General features: G+C 42.5%; 3 protein-coding genes across 5 annotated transcripts in view; 1 reads left to right on the forward strand and 2 right to left on the reverse strand.

The window, feature by feature from the left end:
• LOC118885219 (zinc finger protein 211-like) overlaps window positions 1-21,489 on the forward strand; it is a 189,000-nt gene that overhangs the window by 17,877 nt on the left and 149,634 nt on the right. The gene's annotated exons all lie outside the window — the stretch shown is intronic.
• Window positions 10,172-21,489, reverse strand: part of LOC118885230 (zinc finger protein 586-like) — a 56,333-nt gene continuing 45,015 nt past the window's right edge. Inside the window, exons 1-5 of one of the 3 annotated variants that reach the window (XM_036833729.1) lie at window positions 16,359-17,029; window positions 15,843-16,046; window positions 14,705-14,831; window positions 13,245-13,315; window positions 10,172-10,751 (exon numbers count right to left, since the gene is read on the reverse strand). In XM_036833729.1, the coding sequence (XP_036689624.1) occupies window positions 10,722-10,751; window positions 13,245-13,315; window positions 14,705-14,831; window positions 15,843-16,046; window positions 16,359-16,616 (690 nt within the window). In that variant the 5' untranslated portion in view covers window positions 16,617-17,029 and the 3' untranslated portion in view covers window positions 10,172-10,721. Of the gene's footprint in view, window positions 10,752-13,244; window positions 13,316-14,704; window positions 14,832-15,842; window positions 16,047-16,358; window positions 17,030-21,489 lie in introns of those variants that run through there. The other 2 variants (XM_036833730.1, XM_036833732.1) reach the window with 2 other exon arrangements.
• On the reverse strand, window positions 10,758-13,237 carry LOC118885226 (zinc finger protein 154-like). The gene is given in 1 exon segment (XM_036833726.1): window positions 10,758-13,237. A coding segment is annotated over 1 exon segment (1,191 nt). The 5' UTR covers window positions 13,041-13,237; the 3' UTR covers window positions 10,758-11,849.

Genomic DNA, 21,489 nt, shown 5'->3' on the forward strand with positions numbered 1-21,489 from the left:
ACATTATACGAATTTTAAAAACATAATTTGTAAACATCTACATACACAAATCAAATGTCTAAAGCCTCTTGAAAGCAAATCTCTGAGGCTCTCCTGCTTCTTCTTATCTAGTAACCTAAAAGCCAAGGCCATTATTCAAAATCACAGTTCAACAATTTTTCCTTCAAAAACACCTTTCACCAAGATTTTATGTAGCAATATAAAGAGCGGAACCACACAACACTGTAAACTAACTGTACTTCAATAAAGGATAAATAAATAAATAAAAAGAAAGAGCCAAACCTCTGTAAAGCATTAGAAGATTAATGGTTTTCTTTCATCCTATGTTAGAACAATTATTTTTCCAGATATTATCAATAAGTACATTTCACAAGTTTTGTGGTTTTTTCTCTTTTTAAAATTTATTTATTTATTTATCTTTTTTTTTTTTGGCTGCATTGGGTCTTCGTTGCGCACAGGCTTTCTCTAGTTGTGGTGAGCACGGGCTACTCTTCCTTGCGGTGTGCAGGCTTCTCATTGTGGTGGCTTCTCTTGTTGTGGAGCACGGGCTCTAGGCGCACAGGCTTCAGGAGTTGTGGCGGGCTCAGTAGTTGTGGTTTGCGGGCTCTAGAGCGCAGGCTCAGTAGTTGTGGCACATGGGCTTAGTTGCTCCATGGCATGTGGTATCTTCCCGGACCAGGGCTCGAACCCGTGTCTCCTGCATTGTCAGGCAGATTCTTAACCACTGTGCCACCAGGGAAGTCCCATTGTTTCCTTTTTAACTGAGTTTTGTTAACCTCCAAATGTATTTCAATCAGGTCTAGCAGACTTTTTCAAACCATGTTTTGTAACCCTTGGCTCAATCAAAAGATGGAGTGACTAATCCGTGGAACTGTGTATGCACAGGAGAAAAATGAATGATTTAACAGACTTTTCTTTTCCCATCTGGAATCTGAGAAGCCTGACAATGTCAGAGATTTGAACACAACCAGGCTGAACATCCATTATCCAGGAATGTGTCTCCTCCACAAGGAAGTTGCAAACTCAAGGGACACTGAGGTATTTCAGCCAACTCAGAATACTGTAGAGGGAAGCAAAAGAATGGAAGAGAGGGCTACAAACAGGACAAAGAGTGACAGGGTTTAGGCGGATTCCCCAGTGAGGAAGTTTTAAGCTTATAAAGCCATAGTTCCCTAAGTGGGCCCTGTAATACTTTTAATTTTCAAGACAAAAAAGAGATAAAAATCTGATTAACCAATGGCCCTCTCTCTATACTTCGTATGAAGAGGATTCCAAATGCCATTTAGACTCTGACTGCCTCCCTGATTTTTTTAGCGAAGGGTATTTTGTTAGGCAGATCCATGTCTATTACACTGTGTTTCAATCTACATCTATTACACTGTAATGTCAATTACACTGTGTTTCCCCATGTGTGAAATACAAATTAAATATGAGGCTTAATTCTCCCTGTTGAAAATGGGGAGATTCTCCCTTGTCTTTGGTCAGAGCATTTAGCTTAGAGAACTGCTACGCACTTCCTTATCTCTTTAAAATGCATCCCTTTGAATACTAGATAGGACTTTTGTCAGTTGGGCTTTTTTGTTTTTCAGATTCATGACCCAGAATAGTCTTTCTTAAGAACCTAGGAGCCGGGCTTCCCTGGTGGCGCAGTGGTTGAGAATCTGCCTGCTAATGCAGGGGACACGAGTTCGAGCCCTGGTCTGGGAAGATCCCACATGCCGCGGAGCAGCTGGGCCCGTGAGCCACAATTACTGAGCCTGCGTGTCTGGAGCCTGTGCTCCGCAACAAGAGAGGCCGCGATAGTGAGAGGCCCGCGCACAGCGATGAAGAGTGGCTCCCACTTGCCACAACTAGAGAAAGCCCTCGCACAGAAACGAAGACCCAACATAGCCATAAATTAAAAATAAATAAATAAATAAATAAAAAATTTTTAAAAAAGGAAAGCATTAAAAAAAAAAAAAAAAAAAGAACCTAGGAACCATTTCTTTAAAATGGAAACATCTTTAGTCCCACCTTCTTGAAATGCAAACATCAAGGGAGCTAGCTTACCTATCTCCTGGTCCCGTGGGAGGGTAGGAGACTAACCTCGGTGGGTGCCTTGCTCCAATTTGAAAAAACTTCCCAAAGTAGTTTGTCTTTCCTCTAGATAAAGCTAATTCGCTAACACAGATGGTCACCACAATTACCAGGTATAGTTAGGATAAACTATCTGTGACAAATGATGCTGTCAACCAAAAACTGTTGAGGCAAAATCAAGCAGAAGCGTTTATTTGGGTCAAAGAATTGCAGCTCAGGATACACAGATTCGGGTAGCAACCCAAATAGTGTCCTACTAGGGAGTGAAAGTCAGGGGTTTTTAAAGACAAAAAGGGGAATGTCTACATAATTCAAAGTATTTTGATTGGTGCTGGCGTCAGAAAGCTAGTCTTGGCTAAACATGTTTGATTGCTAAAGGTGTCACTAAGCAAAAATGTTACTGGAGCAAGGTACTTTTGCAGAGTTCTTGAAACACTGTGGTTTGGCCCATTCCAGTTCACGTTTCACCTGGTGAGGACGTGCGTAAGACCCACTTCTTTAATGGCCTCTCAGTTCCGTTTAAAAACCCCTTGACATAAACAACTCCATTTTATTTCATCTTTCACAATGCTGTCAAGTCCTCTTACTTGAAGACTAGTTATATTTATCTTGAAAACATGTAAATAATGGGTTCTATGTGCTTGTCTATATAAGGGAGTGAGGTTTTTTCAGTTATTTTTCTGTCTTTGTAATTTCTTAGCAGATGGCTTCGGATGCACATCACATCCTGCTTTAATACTGACCCAATAATGTGGTATAATGAGAAATTTATTTGGCCTTTGTCCCCAGATCCTGGCAGAGCTTCTAAAACCCTTGGAATTTCCTGAGTGACAGGAATATCTTTTGTCACTCATAACAGGTCCCCTCTGTTGTTGTAGTTGCAGCACACGGGCTCTCTAGTTGTGGCTTGCGTGCTAAGTATTTGTGGCATGCGGGCTTAGTTGCCCCACGGCACGTGGGATCTTAGTTCCCTGACCAGGGATTGAACCCGTGTCCCCTGCATTGGAAGGCAGATTCTTTTTTTTGTTTTTTAAATTTTATTTATTTATTTTTGGCTGCGTTGGGTCTTTGTTGCTGCATGCAGGCTTTCTCTAGTGGCGGCGAGCGGGGGCTACTCTTCGTTGCTGTGCGCAGGCTTCTCATTGCAGTGGCTTCTCTTGCTGCAGAGTATGAGCTCTAGGCACGCGGGCTCAGTAGTTGTGGCTCACGGGCTCTAGAGCGCAGGCTCAGTAGTTGTGGTGCACAGGCTTAGTCACTCCGCAGCATGTGGGATCTTCCTGGACCAGGGCTCGAACCTGTGTCCCCTGCATTGGCAGGTGGATTCGTAACAACTGCACCATCAGAGAAGCCCGGAAGGCAGATTCTTAACTACTGGACCACCAGGGAAGTCCCAAGACGTCCCTTTTGAGCACAACTGAATTTATGCTTCAAGAGGTGATTTAGGTTGGGGCTCCTAAAGAGCGCCACCCACTGACCTCCAGGAAGGGGATGTGAGGAGAGAGCTGGAGTTTAAAGCTCTATACAAACTCTTGAACAAGATTTAAGGAGCTTCCAAGTCTGTAAACGTACTGGGAGGGTGACAGACTTCAGTTCCATGAGGACAGACGCTCTTGTGCTCCAGACCCTTCCAGAACTTGCCCTATATACTTCTTCATCTGCCTATTAAATTTAAGTACATGTTTCCCTGAGTTCTGTGAGCTGCTCTAGCAAAATAATCAAACTCCAGGAGGGGGTCATGGGAACCTCTGATTTATAGCCAGTCGCTCAGAAGCAGAGATAACAACCTGGACTTTTGAAAGATATCTGAAGTGGAGGAAGACTTGTGGGACTGAGCCCTTCACCTGTGGGATCTCATGCTATCTCCAGGGAGATAATGTCAGAATTGATTGCTTGGTGAGGTTAGAAAACACACACTACAAACAATGAAAGTGTTTTCTGTCTCCACCACCTTTGTGGACAGGATCTGTGGGTTGGGAGATTTTGTTTTTATTTCCCCAACAGTCACCATCACAATCTATCTGCTGGGACGAAATCTCAATCACTCATCTCATCAATATCTTGTGTACAGGAAATATGAGGAAAGGGTGATCATTAAACAGTATCAGAGATTCAACAAACCACACCTAGAATATGACAAATAACTCAGCAACTTGAACAAATAAATAATAAGAATAAAAAAGGTAGGTGGAACTTATAGGTGAAGAGACTTATGAGACAGCTACTGAAAGCCATAATACATTTTGGATCCTAACTGCGATTAATCTAACTTAGGAAACACACAAACTTTTGAGATAACTGAGCAGAGATAACATATTTATCATATTTTAAAATATTTTTCGTGTGGTAGCTATTGGGGTTATGAAATAGCCCTCACATTTAAAAAATGCACTCTCAAGAAGTTATGCATTAAATGATGTAATGTCTGAGATCATAAGTTAAATAATCCACTAGTGTATGTAAAGATGGACAAAACAAGAATGGCCATTAAATGATAAATAATGGTGGAAGATTGAGGAAGCCTTCATTTGGTGTCATGATATAGTTTTTCCCATTTTTGTATATATTTGAAAATAGCTGTAACAAAAGATAGAATGTGTCTTAGTCTGTTCTGGCTGTTATAACAAAATATCACAGCCTGGATGTTTTATAAACAATAGATAATTATTTCTCACAGTACTGGAGGCTGGAAGTCAGAGATCAGGGTGCTTAGCATGGTCAGGTGAGGGTCCTCTTCAATGTTGCTGATTTTTTGCTCTGTCCTCACAAGGTGTAAGGGGTTAGGGATCTCTCTGGAGCCTCTATTATGAGCCACTAATCCATTCATGAGGGGTCCACTCTCATGATTTAAGCACCTCCAAAAAGCCCAACCTCCCAATACCATCACCTATGTGGGTTAGGATTTCAACATATGAATTTGAAGGGAACACAAACATTCAGATCATAGCAGTGCCAGTATATCAGAAATTTAATCTGTTCAGAAGGATGAAATAAAAAGGGCAGGAGGGTACCTCTGGTTTCTGGTCAAGCATATAAAAAGTTGGCATTTGCCACTCCATCCTAACAAGCATAAGGCTAAACAGACTGAAAAAATAAACAACTCTTCTTAGATTCGTAAATGAAGTGTGGTCACAGGGCAAACCACTGTCCCCAAATTGGAGAGACTGAAAGGGTAACACAGAGAATCACAAGTTACTGAAGCAGAAACCCACAAGCTGAAACCACTGTGGTAACCAATGTCAGGACAGGGAAACCTGAACTGTAATTGACAAATTCCTCTCAGTGGGGACAAATCTGAGAGAGAAGAACTCCAGGGGAACTCAGTCATGGGAAAAAAACCCACACTTCTGTTGAGTTTTATCTCCTAGAATTCTACCTGTTTCTCGCAGTGAATATCCGAGAAAAATCCTGTCATGCTCCCAGCAGGGAGAAAGGAAAAGGAACCATTTTCAAATATGCCAAAGCATTCTATTCTTTACGCAAAGTCTGCTCCAGGAGAAAATTTTAAAGCAGAGCCTTAGCTTTTATCAGAGCCTAAGTGACTGGGGGGAAGGAAAATACCCAACTCGAGCCCACTCTAGCCATCCTGTTCCACCTAAGATAGAGGAGAGACTGAAAAGGCACATGTGAAGTTCACAGTCCAGTAGGAGACCCTCACTAAAACACTGGGACCTACGTTATGTGTCAAGTTAAAATATTTTTTTACAGAAAACTTAAAACCACAAACAAAACGTCCAAAGTTTGGAAATTTTTAAGAAAACATTTCTAAAGACCTAATAGGTTAAAGAGGAAGTTATAATGCAAAAAGAAAAAGAAATACTGAGACCTAATCATAGGACTATAGAACACTTCCCCTCTCCCCACACCTTAAAATCACTTAAAAGACCTATTTACAGCAGTTCCTTTTACTGAGCACATCATACTTAGCTATCAAGAAAAAAGTGTAAGGCATAATAAAAATGTTTTTAAAAGTTTGAAGAGAAAAAAGAAAAAGAAAGTTTGACGAGACAGAGCAAGTATCAGAACCAAACTCAGACAAGTCAGAGATGTGGACTTATGAGACCAGGAATTCAAAACAATTATGATTAATATGCTTAGTGCTCTATTGGATAAAGTAGACAGCATGCGAGAACAGACATGCAATGTAAACTGAGATGGAAATTCTAAAACAGAACCAAAGAGAAATGCTAGTGAGCAAAAATTCTGTAACAAAAATGAGGAATGCTTTTGATGAGCTTAATTCGCAGAATAGACGCAGCTAAGAAAAGAATCTGACTTGAGGATATCTCAATAGAAACCCCCAAAATGGGGAGGGGCGGGAATTGAAAAACAAAACAGAATACTCAAGAACTGTCAGACAACTACAAAAGCTATAAATTATGAGTAACAGGAATAACAGAAAAAGAAAAAGATAAAGCAACAGAAGAAATTGAATCAGTAATTAATAACCTCCCCAAACAAAGTACACCATACTGAAATGGGTTCACTGGTGTATTCTAGTGAACATTTAAGGAAGAAATTATACCAATTCCCTACTACCTGTTTCAGAGGCTAGAAGCAGAGGGAATAATTCCTAACTCATTTTCAGAGACTAGGATTACCCTAATACCAAAACAAAAGATACTACAAGAAAATTTCAGACCAATATTGCTCATGAACATTGATGCAAAAATCCTCAACAATGAACTACCACTACACATCTATTAGAATCCAAAATCTAGAACAATGAAAACACCAAATGCTGGTGAGGATGTGGAACAACAGAAACTCTCATTCATTGCTGGTGAGAATAGTGCAGACACTTTGGAAGACACATTGGCAGTTTCCTAGAAAACAAACATACTCTTATCAGCAATTGTGCTCCTTTGTATTTACCCAAAGTAGTCGAAAACTTATGTTCACACAAAAACCTGTACATAATTGTTTATAGTAGCTTTATTCATATTGCCAAAACTTGGAAGCAACCAAGATGTCTCCTTCAGTAGGTGAATGTATAAATGGTGGCATTATCCAGACAATGGAATATCATTCAGTTTTAAAAAAGAAATGCACTATCAGGCCATAAGAAGACATGGAGGAACCTTAAGTGCATGTTACTAAGTGAAAACAGCCAATCTGAAAAAGCTATATACCATATGATTCCAACTACATGGCATTCTGGAAAATGCAAAACTATGGAGATAGTAAAAAAGATCAGTGGTTCCCAGGTAATGTGGGGACAAAGCAGGGATCAATACACAGAATAGAGGAATTTTAGGGCAGTGAATCTACTCTGTGTGACACTACAGTGATGCAACATATCATTATAAATTTGTTCAAACTCAGAATATACACCACCAACAGTAAATCCTAATATGAACTATAGAGACTCTGGGTGATAAAAATGTATCAATGTAGGTTCATCGATTATAAGATTATAACAAAAGTACCACTCTGGTGGGGGATGTTGATAATGAAGGAGGTGATGCATGTGTAGGGGGCAGGGCACCTTCCTCTTAATTTTGTTATGAACCTAAAGCTGCTTTTAAAAAATAAAGTCTTTAAGTAAAAAAATTAAAAATGTAAATATGAAACAAAACAAAACATTGGACCAAGGGGTTACTAAACCTGGGTTTACTTCCAATTCTGCTACTAACTAGCTGTGCAAGTCACTCACTTCCCCTTCCTGGGCCCTAATTTACTTATCTGCGAAAGAAGAAAAATGGGTCTCATGACATCTAAGGTTTTTTCCTGTTCTAACTTTCTATGGATAATGCTAATTGTTTCTTTCTATTTTAAAGCTACAAATACCCTCAAAACCTAGGGTATTTTGTATATCAGGGTAGAAGTTTGTATATCAGATCAAATAAAATGGAATAATATGGCCACACAAACACACACACACAAAATCTATGAAAATGAAAACAAAAACATTAGGAAGCGACAAGTTTTGAAGACTTGTTTTTTAAACAGTTTAGTTCAGACATGATTGACTTAAACTGCTCATATTTAAAATATCCATTTTGACATTTATACACTTAGAGTATCAAAACTAAAAGTTTCCTCCTGGCCTTTTAAATTTATCCTTCTCACCATATGAAATTACCCCACCTGCACATACTCTACCCTCTGTAATGGCTATTTTCAAATATATCCAAAAATGGAAAAGACTAGTAAGAAGTAATGATTCTGTCATTATTTATCGTTTTATGGTTGTTCTTATTCTCTATATCCCAATGCACTTAGTGGTTTGTTTTATTTATAATCACAGACATCATGTCACTTCACATATAACCCCTTCAGGATGTGTTTCTAAAATGTAAAGGCCCTTATATAACTCCAATAACTTTGTTGCATAAAATCAAAATACTTAAAATTATGATAAACTGTTGTAAGTGCTGAATTTTGTCAACTGTATTCATTATTTAATGCAGATTGATTGCAATCTGGATACAAAGTTTATCTTAGGCAATAATTAGGTGTGTCTTGCATGTTTTTTAACCTCTATGTACCACTTACCATTTTTTAATTCATATTATTCACTTGATGGAGCTGCTAAGCCATTTGTTCATTAGAATTTGCCACAATCTAAATTTGGTTTATTGAGTCTTTCAAAATGTTTAACATGCTCACTCTTCTTCCATATTTCCTGTACACAAGCTATGCTCAACATCATGAAATATCAGGGAAATGCAACTAAAACCACAGTGACATAATGCTACATATTTACTAAAAAAGTCAAAAATTTAAAAGCTAACCATATCCACTTTAGCAAGAATATGGGAGAACTGGAACTCTCACACACTGCTAATAGGCATACAAAATGAAACAATCATTTTAGAGGACAATTTGGTGTTTCTTAAAAAGTTTTATAGGGCCTTCCCTGGTGGTGCAGTGGTTAAGAATCCGCCTGCCAATGCAGGGGACACAGGTTCGAGCTCTGGTCCAGGAAGATCCCACATGCCGCAGAGCAACTAAGCCCATGTGCCACAACTACTGGGCCTGCGCTCTAGAGCCCGCGAGCCACAACTACTGAGCCCATGTGCTGCAGCTACTGAAGCCTGCGCACCTAGAACCCGTGCTCTGCAACAAAGGGAAGCCACCGCAATGAGAAGTCCACTCACCGCAAGGAAGAGTAGCCCCCACTCGCCGCAACTAGAGAAAGCCCGCGCAGCAACGAAGGCCCAATGAAGCCAAAGAAAATAAATAAAATAAATTTTAAAAGTTATATATTCACCTACACTCTGATTCAGGTATTGCATTTTGAGGTATTAACACAAGAGAAAGGAAATATGTCAACATGAAGAACTGTATCCAATTTCTGTACCACTTTTATTTGCAATAGCCAAAACTGGAAACAATTAAAATATCCATAAACAGATGAATAAATAAATAAATAGTGGTATAGCAATACAACACACTTTTCAATAACATAAAAATGATGAACTACTCATGTAAGTACCATGAACTGCAAAATATATATGCCACATGAGGGCACCCAAGGAAAAAAAAGACTAAACACTTTATGATTTCAATCATATAAAATTCTAGAAAATGCAAACTAATTTGTAATAACGAAAAGCAAATCAACGGCTGCTTGGAGGCCAAAGAGATTATTAAAGGTTTATTAAAGGTAAGTATGGGGGTGACAGAAATGTTTATTATCATGATTGATGGTTTCATGGATTTATATACATATCAAAAATTATCAAATTGTATAGTTTAAATATGGACATTTACTGCATATAATTTATACCTTATTAAAACTTTAAAAATATGATTCAACTTAAAATTCTGGATTTCCTACTCTAGAAAATCAGTTTTGACAACCATACTGACTCAATGGGCAGGTTCAGCACTTGCCTCAGTGGCAGCAAAAATAGGTGAGGGCTTCCCTGGTGGCGCAGTGGTTGAGAATCTGCCTGCCAATGCAGGGGACACGGGTTCGAGCCCTGGTCTGGGAAGATCCCACATGCCGCAACTAGGCCCGTGAGCCACAACTACTGAGCCTGTGCATCTGGAGCTTGTGCTCCTCAATAAGAGAGGCCGCGATAGTGAGAGGCCCGTGCACCGCGATGAAGAGTGGCCCCCGCTTGCCACAACTAGAGAAAGCCCTCACACAGAAACGAAGACCCAACACAGCCAAAAATAAATAAATAAATAAATAATAAAAAAAAAAATAGGTGAGAAAGTTTTGAAGTGGAAACAAAGACTATTTCCACTTCATTCAACAGGGACACTGGATGGGTCAAAAATACCACATCACTAGACTAAGAATCTCTCTTCTCTCTATCCTTGTTTTCCTGTTTGCACAGCAATGGCCTCAGGTGAACAGCCCAGAGAAGCCACAGGAATCCACAAAAACGTTTTGATTATTTTCTCTGACAAGGCCTTCAGCTACACAAGATATACAGTTCTGGACGTCCTGAGAATTTCTGTACCTGCTCATCCTTCACAACCATAGTGACTAAATGTAGTGAGCGACCTTTTAAAAGAGGCACATTCTAACCATTATGTTGTAGTCTCCTCCAATCTCTATTAATCCAGTGTTTCTGTAACAATTATCACTTCCCTGGCCCCTTTAATCTTAAAATCATTGATGTTACCCTACAGAATTCAGGACATCAGGGCACACAGTTCCGCTGCAGGACCTGGGGAACAGATTTCCCTCAACAGTGCTGAGCACGATGAAATATCGCCTGTGAACAAGAGAATAAGTTTATGTTGCTCTCAGAAGCACTAAAGGTTGTCACAGCAACCAAAAACAGCCCCCTCCTCAGTTTGAACTCCAAACCCACAAAACATCATGGCCTGCCATCTAAAAATTAAGACCACAAAGCCCTGCAGTCTTTCCTTGAAGGTTTTGAGCAGCAATGCAACCTAGGCCAAAACTGGAGAGGCATATTCTGCCATCATACTGTCCCTGCTGAGGCACACAGTTTGGGATCCTGACCAGAGCAGTTCATCTCTTCAAGCCAGCAAACCCAGTTAACAACAAACCACCCCATACAGTGAACAGAACCCCTGAGATTAATGGTGACTTAAACAATAAGACCTTTATTATTATACAAACAAGAGCAATGGGAGGCAGACTGTTCCCCAGGCTGGTGACTTGGAGGCTGGAAAATCCCATCACTAGAGTCTCATGAGATCAATAATATCCCTGAAAAATGTAGTCCATCTTTTCAAATCACCAATGGAGTCCTCTAGGCCAAAACTGGGTAAGGTCCACGATTTAACTCATGAGGGAGAAAAAAAACTGGGAAAGACTAAGTGTTCAAGCTACTCATGAATCATCCAGCAAATGGGAGAGCACTGGGGTTTCCTTCCCTGAACACACTAGGTTGGGTGAATGTTGCACACTACGGGCATCTGCCAGGTGGTTAGAGGTGAAATGACTTCTGCTACAGAACTGGCAGTGACATAAATCTGGCAAGGGCCCTGGACAGCTTAAAAAGTGCAATGCAGCTCCCACATACCTGGAATTTAAGTGGATGTTTGCATGTATGTGGTTCAATACAGGCAAATGGCATCTTCATAAGGGATCTCCTCCTGTGTTGTTGCACTGAACAAAGAAATCGTATATACCTGCACATTGAAGGTAGTTCTCCCATTTGAAATCTGTGGTATCCAATGAGGTAAGTTCTTCAGCAGAAGGCTTTCTCACACTCACTGAATGTATAAGGCCTTTCTCCACTGCGAATTCTCTGGAGTGTATTGAGGCTAGACTTTGGCCAAACGATTTTCCACATCTGCCACACTCATAAGGCTTTCATCCAATGTGACACTATGGTGTTTTAGGAGCCTGGAGATGAATTTCCCACATTCAAATGCACGTAAAGCCTTTCTCCAATGTGAACACTCTAGTGGTCACTGAAGTTGGACCTATGGGTAAAGGATTTCCCACATCCACTGCACTCATCAGGCCTTTAACCAGTGTGAACTCTTCGGTGTTTAATGAGGCTGGAGCTATGGCTAAAAGATTTCCCACATTCGCTGCACTCATAAGGCTTTTCTCCAGTGTGAATTCTCCTGTGTTTAATGAGGCTGGAGTTTTGAGTAAAGGATTTCCCACATTCACAACACTCATAAGGCCTTGATCCAGTGTGAACTCTCTGGTGTTTCAAGAGACTGGAGCTGTAAGTAAAGAATTTCCCACACTCGTTGCACTCATAAGGCCTTTCTCCAGTGTGAACTCTCCGATGTTGCAGAAGTGCAGAGCTCTGGCTAAAAGATTTCCCACATTCGCTGCACTTATAAGGCCTTTCTCCACTATGAACTCTACGGTGTTCAATGAGGCTAGAGTTTTGAGTAAAGGATTTTCCGCATTCACTGCACTCATAGGGCCTTGATCCAGAGTGAACTCTCTGGTGTTTTATGAGACTGGAGTGGTAGGTAAAGAATTTCCCACACTCACTGCACTCATAAGGCCTTTCTCCAGTGTGAACACTCCGGTGTTGAAGGAGTGCAGAGCTTTCGCTAAAGGATTTCCCACATTCACTACACTCATATGGCCTTTCCCCAGTATGAATTCTCCGATGTTTAATGAGGTTGGATTTGTTGCTAAATAATTTTCCACATTCGTCACACTCATGAGGCCTCGCTCCAGTGTGAACTCTCCGGTGTTGAATGAGGCTAGAGCTTTGCCTAAAGGTTTTTCCACATTCTCCACACTTATAAGGCTTTTCCCCAGTATGAACTCTCCAATGGTCATTGAGGCTGTAGCTTTTGCTAAAAGATTTCCCACATTCGCTGCACATGTAGAATTTTTCTCTAGTGGGGACTCTTTGGTGCTGAAAAAGCATGTGTTTGCAACTAAAGTCTTCAGTACATTCTCCAGAGTTATAATGAGTTTCCCCCCTGTGAAAGGCAGCTCCACATTCAGTTCCCTTGTTTGACTTCTCCCTGGTGTGTGTGGACTCCCCACGGGAAAGGGATTTCCCTGACACAAAAAATTTGCAGTCTTTCATAAATGAGGCTCTGTCCATGTTGCTTCTGAAGCATTTCTCTCCAATGTTCTGCTTTTGGTGCTGAAGTTTTGCACTGAAATAAAATTGCTGCTCCCATGCCCCAGTATCATACAGTTTCTGCCTCTGATGCTCAGTCAAGTGCAAAATGTCTCCCAAGTCCGGGCCGCATATCTCACAAAAATGGGCCTTTTGGGTGGACACACCTGCCTTGGAAGTACTGACCTGTGACCTTCTATGTACAGAAATGCTCTGTTCAGGAGGTGCCTCTTCATGCTCTGCTCCATGCCAACAACCTGAAAGCAAGTAATGCTAGTGAAGTGCACATTGACTTTGGTGGGAGGGGACAGCTACTACAAAAGTGTGTGTAACAAACCTAGGAACCTGTCCATGGGATTGTTTGCAGGAGCAAGGAGTTGGTTCCAGTTGAGGATGGTGCTGCTTAGCACTACTGAGCTGTAAAGATCACAGAATGGGAGAGGTCTCAGGAGGTGAAGGACACAACCTTGTGGTGGACACAAAAAGAAGAGACAGGGTATGCAGTTCCTTCTTCTACAAAGAACTTTGAAAAGGAACCTGTCTGCTGGTGACACATGAACACTGTATAAAAGGGTTGTGCCAAGACCCAAGAAAATACGACTATAGCAGGGCAGCTAGTCTTTAAGGACTCTTTAAGAATGTGTGCACACCTCATGAAACAATACATAGGGGGACTTCCCTGGTGGTCCAGTGGTAAAGGATCGCCTTCCAATGCAGGGGACCCAGGTTCGATTCCTGGTCGGGGAACTAAGATCCCACATGCCACGGAGCAACTAAGTTCGCATGCCACAACTACTGAGCTTGCATGCCTCAATGAGAGAGAGAAAACCCGCACGTCACAACTAGAGAGAAACCCACGTGCCGCCGCAACTAGAGAGAAGCCCACGCGCCACAATGAAGACCCGACACAGCCAAAAATAAATAAATTTTTAAAAGTTAAAAAAAAAAAAAAAGTTAAAAAAAAAGAATACATAGGGGCCAATACAGAAAGCACTGCAGTTGGAGTAGTGAGAAAAACGGGTGAGAGAGGAGTCCAGAGATGTGAGGTTAACCTCAGGTTGGAAGTAAGAGTAGCAGTGACAATAGAGATGACAAATTGGCCAAGCGTCAAGAAAGGGGAAGGAAGACAGAAATGAAGTGTGGCCACTGGCATCAAAATTCTGATCAAACACAGTAAGTTTCTGGCATGATTTGAATACGGCATTGTCATCATGCCCTCTATGTGCTACTATGCAGGACCAGGCTCCCTCTGAGTCATCTTGCTTGATTCATATACATACTGTGAACCTCTGTGGGCTCTCCAACCCAACCCCACTCCCTCACTGATCAAATGAGTGGCACCTTGATGATACAAGAAGCAAGGGATTCGATATCTTATGATAACCATAATGGAAAAGAATAAAGAATTTTTTTAAAAGAATAATAATAAAAAAAAGAACTATAAGTCAACAGGGAAGCTAATGTTGGGCATGCTAAAGAAGGAGAGGGCAGTGCACAAACCTCAGCCCAACGAACCACAGCACCAACCCAGGGAACTAAGGAAGGAAGCAGTGCCCATGGTCCTGATGTGAGGGCAGACTGCTCCTGGGGAAAAAAGGAAGGGTAGAGACTAGTTCAAGGCACAGAGGTGGGTTTGACAGCCTTACCCAAGGAAGTTATAAGTGCCAAGTTCTCCAGCATCACGTTGTGGTACAGGCATCTCTGAGCATCATCAAGGAGATCCCATTCCTCCCAGGAGAAGTACACGGCCACATCCTCAAAGGTCACACTGCCCTGGCAAGATGGAGACAGATGAAACCACAAACAGCCCCTTTTTTCAGGGACAACAATCCATGCCCCATGCCCATCCTCCTCCCAAGCTCTCCAACTCAGAGGAGAAACCAGGCCCTGGCACCATTGGTGCCACTGTCTTCAAACGGTCCTATTGATCACTGGAACCAGCCATCAACAAGAAGAGGTGGGTGGGCAAGTAGGTATCTAAGCTGTGGACCTGGCATAGAGGGATCCACACACTCATGCCAGGCTATTCCACTGGTGTGGCCAAGGTCACATAAGTCTCAATACCAGGGCCCTGGGGTCATCAAGCATACTCCCTCTTCAAGTACACATAATCCTTGAGACTGGATCCCACAGCCCATGCCTATGGTGGTCACCACCTCACTGACCCACACCCCAGACTTCCAGACCTGTGTATTTAGCTGCTCACTTAATGCCTCCACTTAATGCTCTAGGAAACATCTCAGAAGCTCCTGATATCTCTGGGGAATATTACTCCTACTACCTCATCTCAGTTGACAGAGCTTCTATTCCCACACCTGCTAAAAAACAAAACAAAACAAAACAAAACAAAACAAAAACAACCCTAGGAATATCCCTGAATCCTGTTTTACTCCCTCATGGTTCACATCAGAAAATATAGTTGTAACTTTTAAAAACACACATCCAGAATCCAATCATACCTCCTAAACCATGACTCTGGTCCACTGACCCTCACCTGGATTATAGCAGTAGCCTCCATGCCGATCTTCCTTACTCCTCCCTCCAACCCACAGTCTATACTTCATGCAACAGCCAGATGTAGCCAGTTAAGACGTTGGTAATACTACCTCCCTCCTCTGATCGAAACCTCCCATCACCAACTTCTCAGCAGTCATTCCAGTCCTGATTACTGTCCCCTGATCTTTATTCCCACCTGAAAGAAAAGGGACTTTTCCTTTCCTGGAAACTCCCAGTTCAGTTTTACCTCAAGCATGTGCTACCAGTTTCTAGGATAACCTTTCACACCTGTTTACAATGGTTGCCAGAAACGGAAACACCTTCAAATAACCCTAGCCTTAGGGTTTCTCCATGGCTTCCAGACCCCAAACTGGGGGCACGGCACTTACGAGTCGCAAGAAACCACAATCCAGAGAACATGTGGGTGGAGGTCAGGGCCAGTGAGGGAATGGGGCACACTCCACTTGGCGGTGTTGTTTCCAAAAAGCGCCTCTGCAGCCGTGGGAAACATGAAAAAAGCCAAGTCTTGAGGAATGAGTCTATGGCGGGGTTCGATGGGCTCAGACCTCCCTATACCCCTGCCTGACCCTGAAGACTGGAACTCAGGGTAGCTATTCAACCTCTGTTCCTCAGTGATCGGTTCTCCTTTTACCAGGTGTCCCTCCGCCCGTCACCCTTGCCCACGCCCCACCACCATCCCGGACACCGCAGCCTGGGCTGCGGGCACGTGAGCAGGCGCCCCGCACTCGGGGCTTTAGTGTCTCGTACGGTGAGGGCGGTGAGGGCCGGAGGACGAGCGTTTACCTGACGCAGGTTCCTCAGCGCCGCCGCCGCCATCGGACTCTGTGGGCAGAGTGGGGCCGGGAGAGGTGGGACGCAGGCACGGCGGGCCCTCTCCTGGGCCTGGAGCGGGGCCCCCGGGCGGTGTCGCCGAACTTCAGACCCGCCTCTATGCCGCGGAGACAGCCCCTCCTCTCGGACCTTCTCAATTCCGTCACCTCGAGGTGGACCCACAATTCCCAAATCTCTCACACTGGTCAGACAAAACCAAGTAGCTAACATGGCCGCTGTGAAAAGGAAGCCAAAAGTTCCGCCCTCACATCATGTGGCCTCCTGTCTCTAAGCGTTCATTGGGTAGCGTTCCTGCCGCTCGATACTGAGCATTCTGGGTAATGTAGTCCCAACAGATCCACACATTGAGGAGACTGGGCTTCTTGCTGGAAAGGATTAGCTCTGCCAGGAGGGGAGTTGGGAAAAGATATATCCAGGTGAGCTTCGCCCCGCTTTTAAAGGGATCTTGATCCTATTTTTGCCAAATGCTCTCTGCAGCTGATCACCCAAGTGTTTGGAGACATATTGTTTCGGACTCGGTGAAGATTGGCATGCTCCCAGAAGCTAAAAATACTATTTCAGGGAATTCCCTGGAGGTCCAGTGGTTAGGACTCTGGCTTTCACTGCTGAGGGCACGGGTTCAATCCCTGGTGGGGGAACTAAAATCCCGCAAGCCGCGGGGCACGGCCCGGGGGTGGGGGTGGGGGAGGGTGGGGAAGAGAGATTCAAACAAACAATTTCAGATGCCCCCTAAGGCTACAAATCCAAACAAACATATTTTTATAGAGTCAGGCACAAAATGTGTTTGTTAGCAGAAGCTAATAAACATTATCTTATTTCAATTCAAATGCATGCACTCCAAAGCATAAGTTAGTTTTCCAGTCTATGTACATTTGGTCAGGGGCAAGAGAGAAAATACTCCAGATTGTGTTCTGTCAAGGAAGATAGAGGAAGGATATTGGGCCACCCTGAATCAGGAGTACAAAAATAGATCTAACAGAGCCTCTCCTTGACTAAACTTTAGTCAAGCCCCTCTAAGCTTTTTTTTTTTTTCTTTATTTTAGTTTTTATTTTATTAGACCCAGTCTTTGGGCCTTGTCCTCAAGAGCAAGAATTCTGCTAAGTTGGTTTGGCAAGAATTTCCCATCCTCAATGTCTGATAGCCACTGATATCTGATGAAATTTCCTCATCCCTCACCATCACACAGGTAATATCTGATCACACTGACCTACACCTTCTGCAAGAATTGTTTAGGTCAGTTTAGGAAGAATTTCCCTGCTCTCTTAATAATTTTTTATCCACTGACACCACCCCCCTTCCTCCTTGGCTACAAATCCCAACTTTTTTACAAGCATCTGAATAATTTTTCTTTAACAGATCAGTCTGTGGTTTCCAAAGAGAACATCTCTCCTGCCTTTGGAGTCAATTATTCTAATACATTGAACAACACTTTTAACCATTTAATATCTCTTACTTGATACCCTGACATATATTCAGTTCCTTTTAGGAATCTACCATCAATCTCAAAAAGAGGACAATGAGAAACATGCTACTTTGACTGTACAATGGCTGCAGTGTTCACAGTTGGAGCATGTATACAAAGGGTACTCTTGCCCTGGAGATACAGGGAGTATCTTTTTTTTTTAAAATAAATTTTATTTTATTTATTTCTTTTTGGCTGTGTTGGGTCTTCATTTCTGTGCGAGGGCTTTCTCCAGTTGTGGCAAGCGGGGGCCACTCTTCATTGCGGTGCACGGGCCTCTCACTATCGCGGCCTCTCTTGTTGCGGAGCACAGGCTCCAGACGCGCAGGCTCAGTAGTTGTGGCTCATGGGCCTATTTGCTCCGCGGCATGTGGGATCTTCCCAGGCCAGGGCTCGAACCCGTGTCCCCTGCATTGGCAGGCAGATTCTCAACCACTGCGCCACCAGGGAAGCCCCTGGGAGTATCCTAAATTTACGATTTCACTGCTGGGAAATGATTATCATTCCTTTTTTGATGCAGGGACTGTTTGCATGAAGAACTGATGTTATCTCAGAAAAATAGTTGTAAAATGCAAACTACAAATAGCTATTCATAATGTCTATGTAGTGATTCAAAGTAGTAGCAGAAATAGTTTTGGTGAAACATCAGTGGATGATGGAAAAAGGTCAGGCCTCAGAGTTTTAGATGTGATGTCTGAGAAGACATAGAATTAAGCTGAGCCTATGACTACATGACTAGAATGGTCACTCTGAAGGTTTTATCTCCAAAATGTGACTCTTCTTCATTCTTTTTTTTAAATACTACCATTATTCTTTTTTTAAAATTAATCAATTTATTTTTTGGCTGTGTTGGGTCTTCGTTGCTGTGCGTGGGCTTCCTCTAGTTGGGGAGAGCGGGGGCTACTCTTTGTTGCAGTGCGTGGGCTTCTCATTGCAGTGGCTTCTTTGTTGCGGAGCACGGGCTCTAGGAGCACAGGCTTCAGTAGTTGCAGCATGCGGGCTCAGTAGTTGTGGCGCATGGGCTTAGTTGCTCTGCGGCATGTGGGGTCTTCCTGGACCAGGGATCAAACCTGTGTCCCCTGCATTGGCAGGTAGATTCTTAACCACTGCGCCACCAGGGAAGTCCTGACTCTTTTTTATTCTTGAAAATTTTGAGCAATACCAGCATGGAAGGAGAGAGTTAAAAGAGACCTTTAGAGTAACCAGAGTTGTAAAAATATACAGGGAAGCTGAGATGTCATATTTAGTCCCTGGTCTCACTAATGATCAGTGAGCAAACAGTTGGTTTTAGGTATTTACTGTAGGTACATGGGAGACATTGGGTCATAACAGAGACAAAGACCCCTGAATTCATAGGACTTACATTGTACTCAAGGAAAAAGACCAGAAACAGAAAAGACTAATTGTAAAATATGTTATAATGTGGAAGACAAATTGGGAGAAGAAGGCAAGGTGAGTATCCTGAGAAGTATAGTATAGAGTATAATATTACACAGCACAGAAAGGGAAACCTTTTTAATAAGAGGGCCTTTGAGAAAACACTTGAAGGACGTAAGAGGTGAGCCCTCTGGGTACTTTTGCAATAAATTTTGGGGAGAAGAAGCAGGTGACCAGGTTGTTCAGTGGGTGGAGGCTTCACAGGTCTCCTCAGCAGTGCAGAGTGCAGGACACCAGCCCAGCTGGCCATTCCTCTCCTTTGCTCACTGCAGAGACACTCAGGGCATGTGGGTAATAAGTCTTGGCTCTGCCTCTCAGAACTTGAAAATTTCCACTATGGTGAACTGGGGCCTGAAACCAGGCATGCTCACCTTTCCTAGAACCCTGATTTTCAGAGTTTGATCCCAGGACCTTCCCCGTCAGTGTCACCAGGGGACTCATTAAAAATGCACATGCTCAATTCTGATCCCAGACCTGAATCAGGCACTCTGTGGGCCAGGCCAAAGAATTTGTGTTTTAACAAGCTTCCAAGTGATAATGATACATGCTCAAGAAATATCCATCATTCTGCTGTGTATTCTGCAGAGACAAATACCTGCATTTCTTGCAATTTACAGGTGTTCTGTCTAAACATGTAGGATTTTTTAGCTGAAGTTGGAAAAAAAAACTGGATGAGTACATATTTGATTCCTAATATAAGAAAAGTATAAAATGTTTTGTAGTGTTTATGAAGATGTTCTACACCATATACAATTATAAAATAGAATGTCAAAAGTGTCAGATAATTAAACCTCCTGGAGGAAAAACACAGCTTCCAGTATAGGATCACTTTAGGATTGCTTCTGCACATGGATTGCTATCTGTGTGTTATCTATATGTTAAAATATAGTCCTATACAAGCTGCTTTTCTTAGTAAAAATAAAGGCATATTTCATATACAGATGTGCACTTTGCTTTTCTCACTTAACTATGTATCTTGGAGGACTTACCTGGTGGCACAGTGGTTAAGAATCCACCTGCCAATGCAGGGGACACGGGTTCGAGCCCTGGTCCAGGATGATCCCACATGCCGCGGAGCAACTAAGCCCGTGTGCCACAACTACTGAGCCTGCTGCGCTCTAGAGCCCGTGAGCCACAACTAATGAGCCCGTGTGCCACAACTGCTGAAGCCCGTGCACCTAGAGCCCATGCTCCACAACAAGAAGCCACCACAATGAGAAGCCCGCTCACTGCAAGGAAGAGTAGCCCCCGCTCGCTGCAACTAGAGAAAGCATGAGCACAGCAACGAAGATCCAATGCAGCCAAAAGTAAATAAATAAATAAATTTATTTTTTAAAAAAAAAGAGCAGGGAAAAGAGATGAGATTCCATATGTAAGAGCATTTATGCTATTAAAACAAAACAAAACAAAACTATGTATCTTGGAGCAATCCTTTAGTAAGAACTTGCTGTGAGGCATGATGCCCTTAATGTTCCTGCCCACCTCAGATTACTGATTTAGTCACAAACATGTAAGCGGCCTGGGACAATCTACTGTGTGGGATTTACTATATTTTGTAGCTTTGATAACAGAGTGAAGTGGAATTTGTCCTGTAATTGGAGGAGCTTTTCATGTTGTTTTTGTCTCTTATGACCAGTGGTTCAAAACTGAGTGTGAGATCATCACACTGAGTGGCCTGGAGTTATGGTTCCCAAACTCTGGGCGGATAAGAATAACCTGATGACATTTTGAAAAGAACAATTCAAGCCTCTCATATTGGAGCATGCTAAAGAGGAGACCCCTTCAAAGGCTCCTAGAAAGCTCTGGTTGGTGACTGGTTGCTAGGGGAACCAATTTTGTGATTAGAGTTTGGAACTGTCAGCCCCCTCTCCCCCCACCTCCTGGAAGAGAACCTGGAGTTTCAGTTAAACTCCAATGGTCAGTGATTTAATCAATCATGACTAGATAACAAAGCCTCCATAAAAACCCTAAAGGATGGGGTTCAGAGAACTTCCTGGTTAGTAAGCAAGAAAGCATCAATGGGCTAGGAGGGTACGCATACCAAGCTTCTCAGGGCAGAAGCTTCTGCTTTGGGACCTTCCTAGACATTGTCTTCTATACTTCATCATCTGGCCTGTTCATTTGTATACTTTGAAATAGACTTTGTAATAAACAGATTAGTAAGTAAAAGTGTTTCCTTGGCG

Source organism: Balaenoptera musculus, chromosome 19 (genome assembly GCF_009873245.2).
Source record: "Balaenoptera musculus isolate JJ_BM4_2016_0621 chromosome 19, mBalMus1.pri.v3, whole genome shotgun sequence".
Taxonomy (NCBI): Eukaryota; Metazoa; Chordata; class Mammalia; order Artiodactyla; family Balaenopteridae; genus Balaenoptera; species Balaenoptera musculus.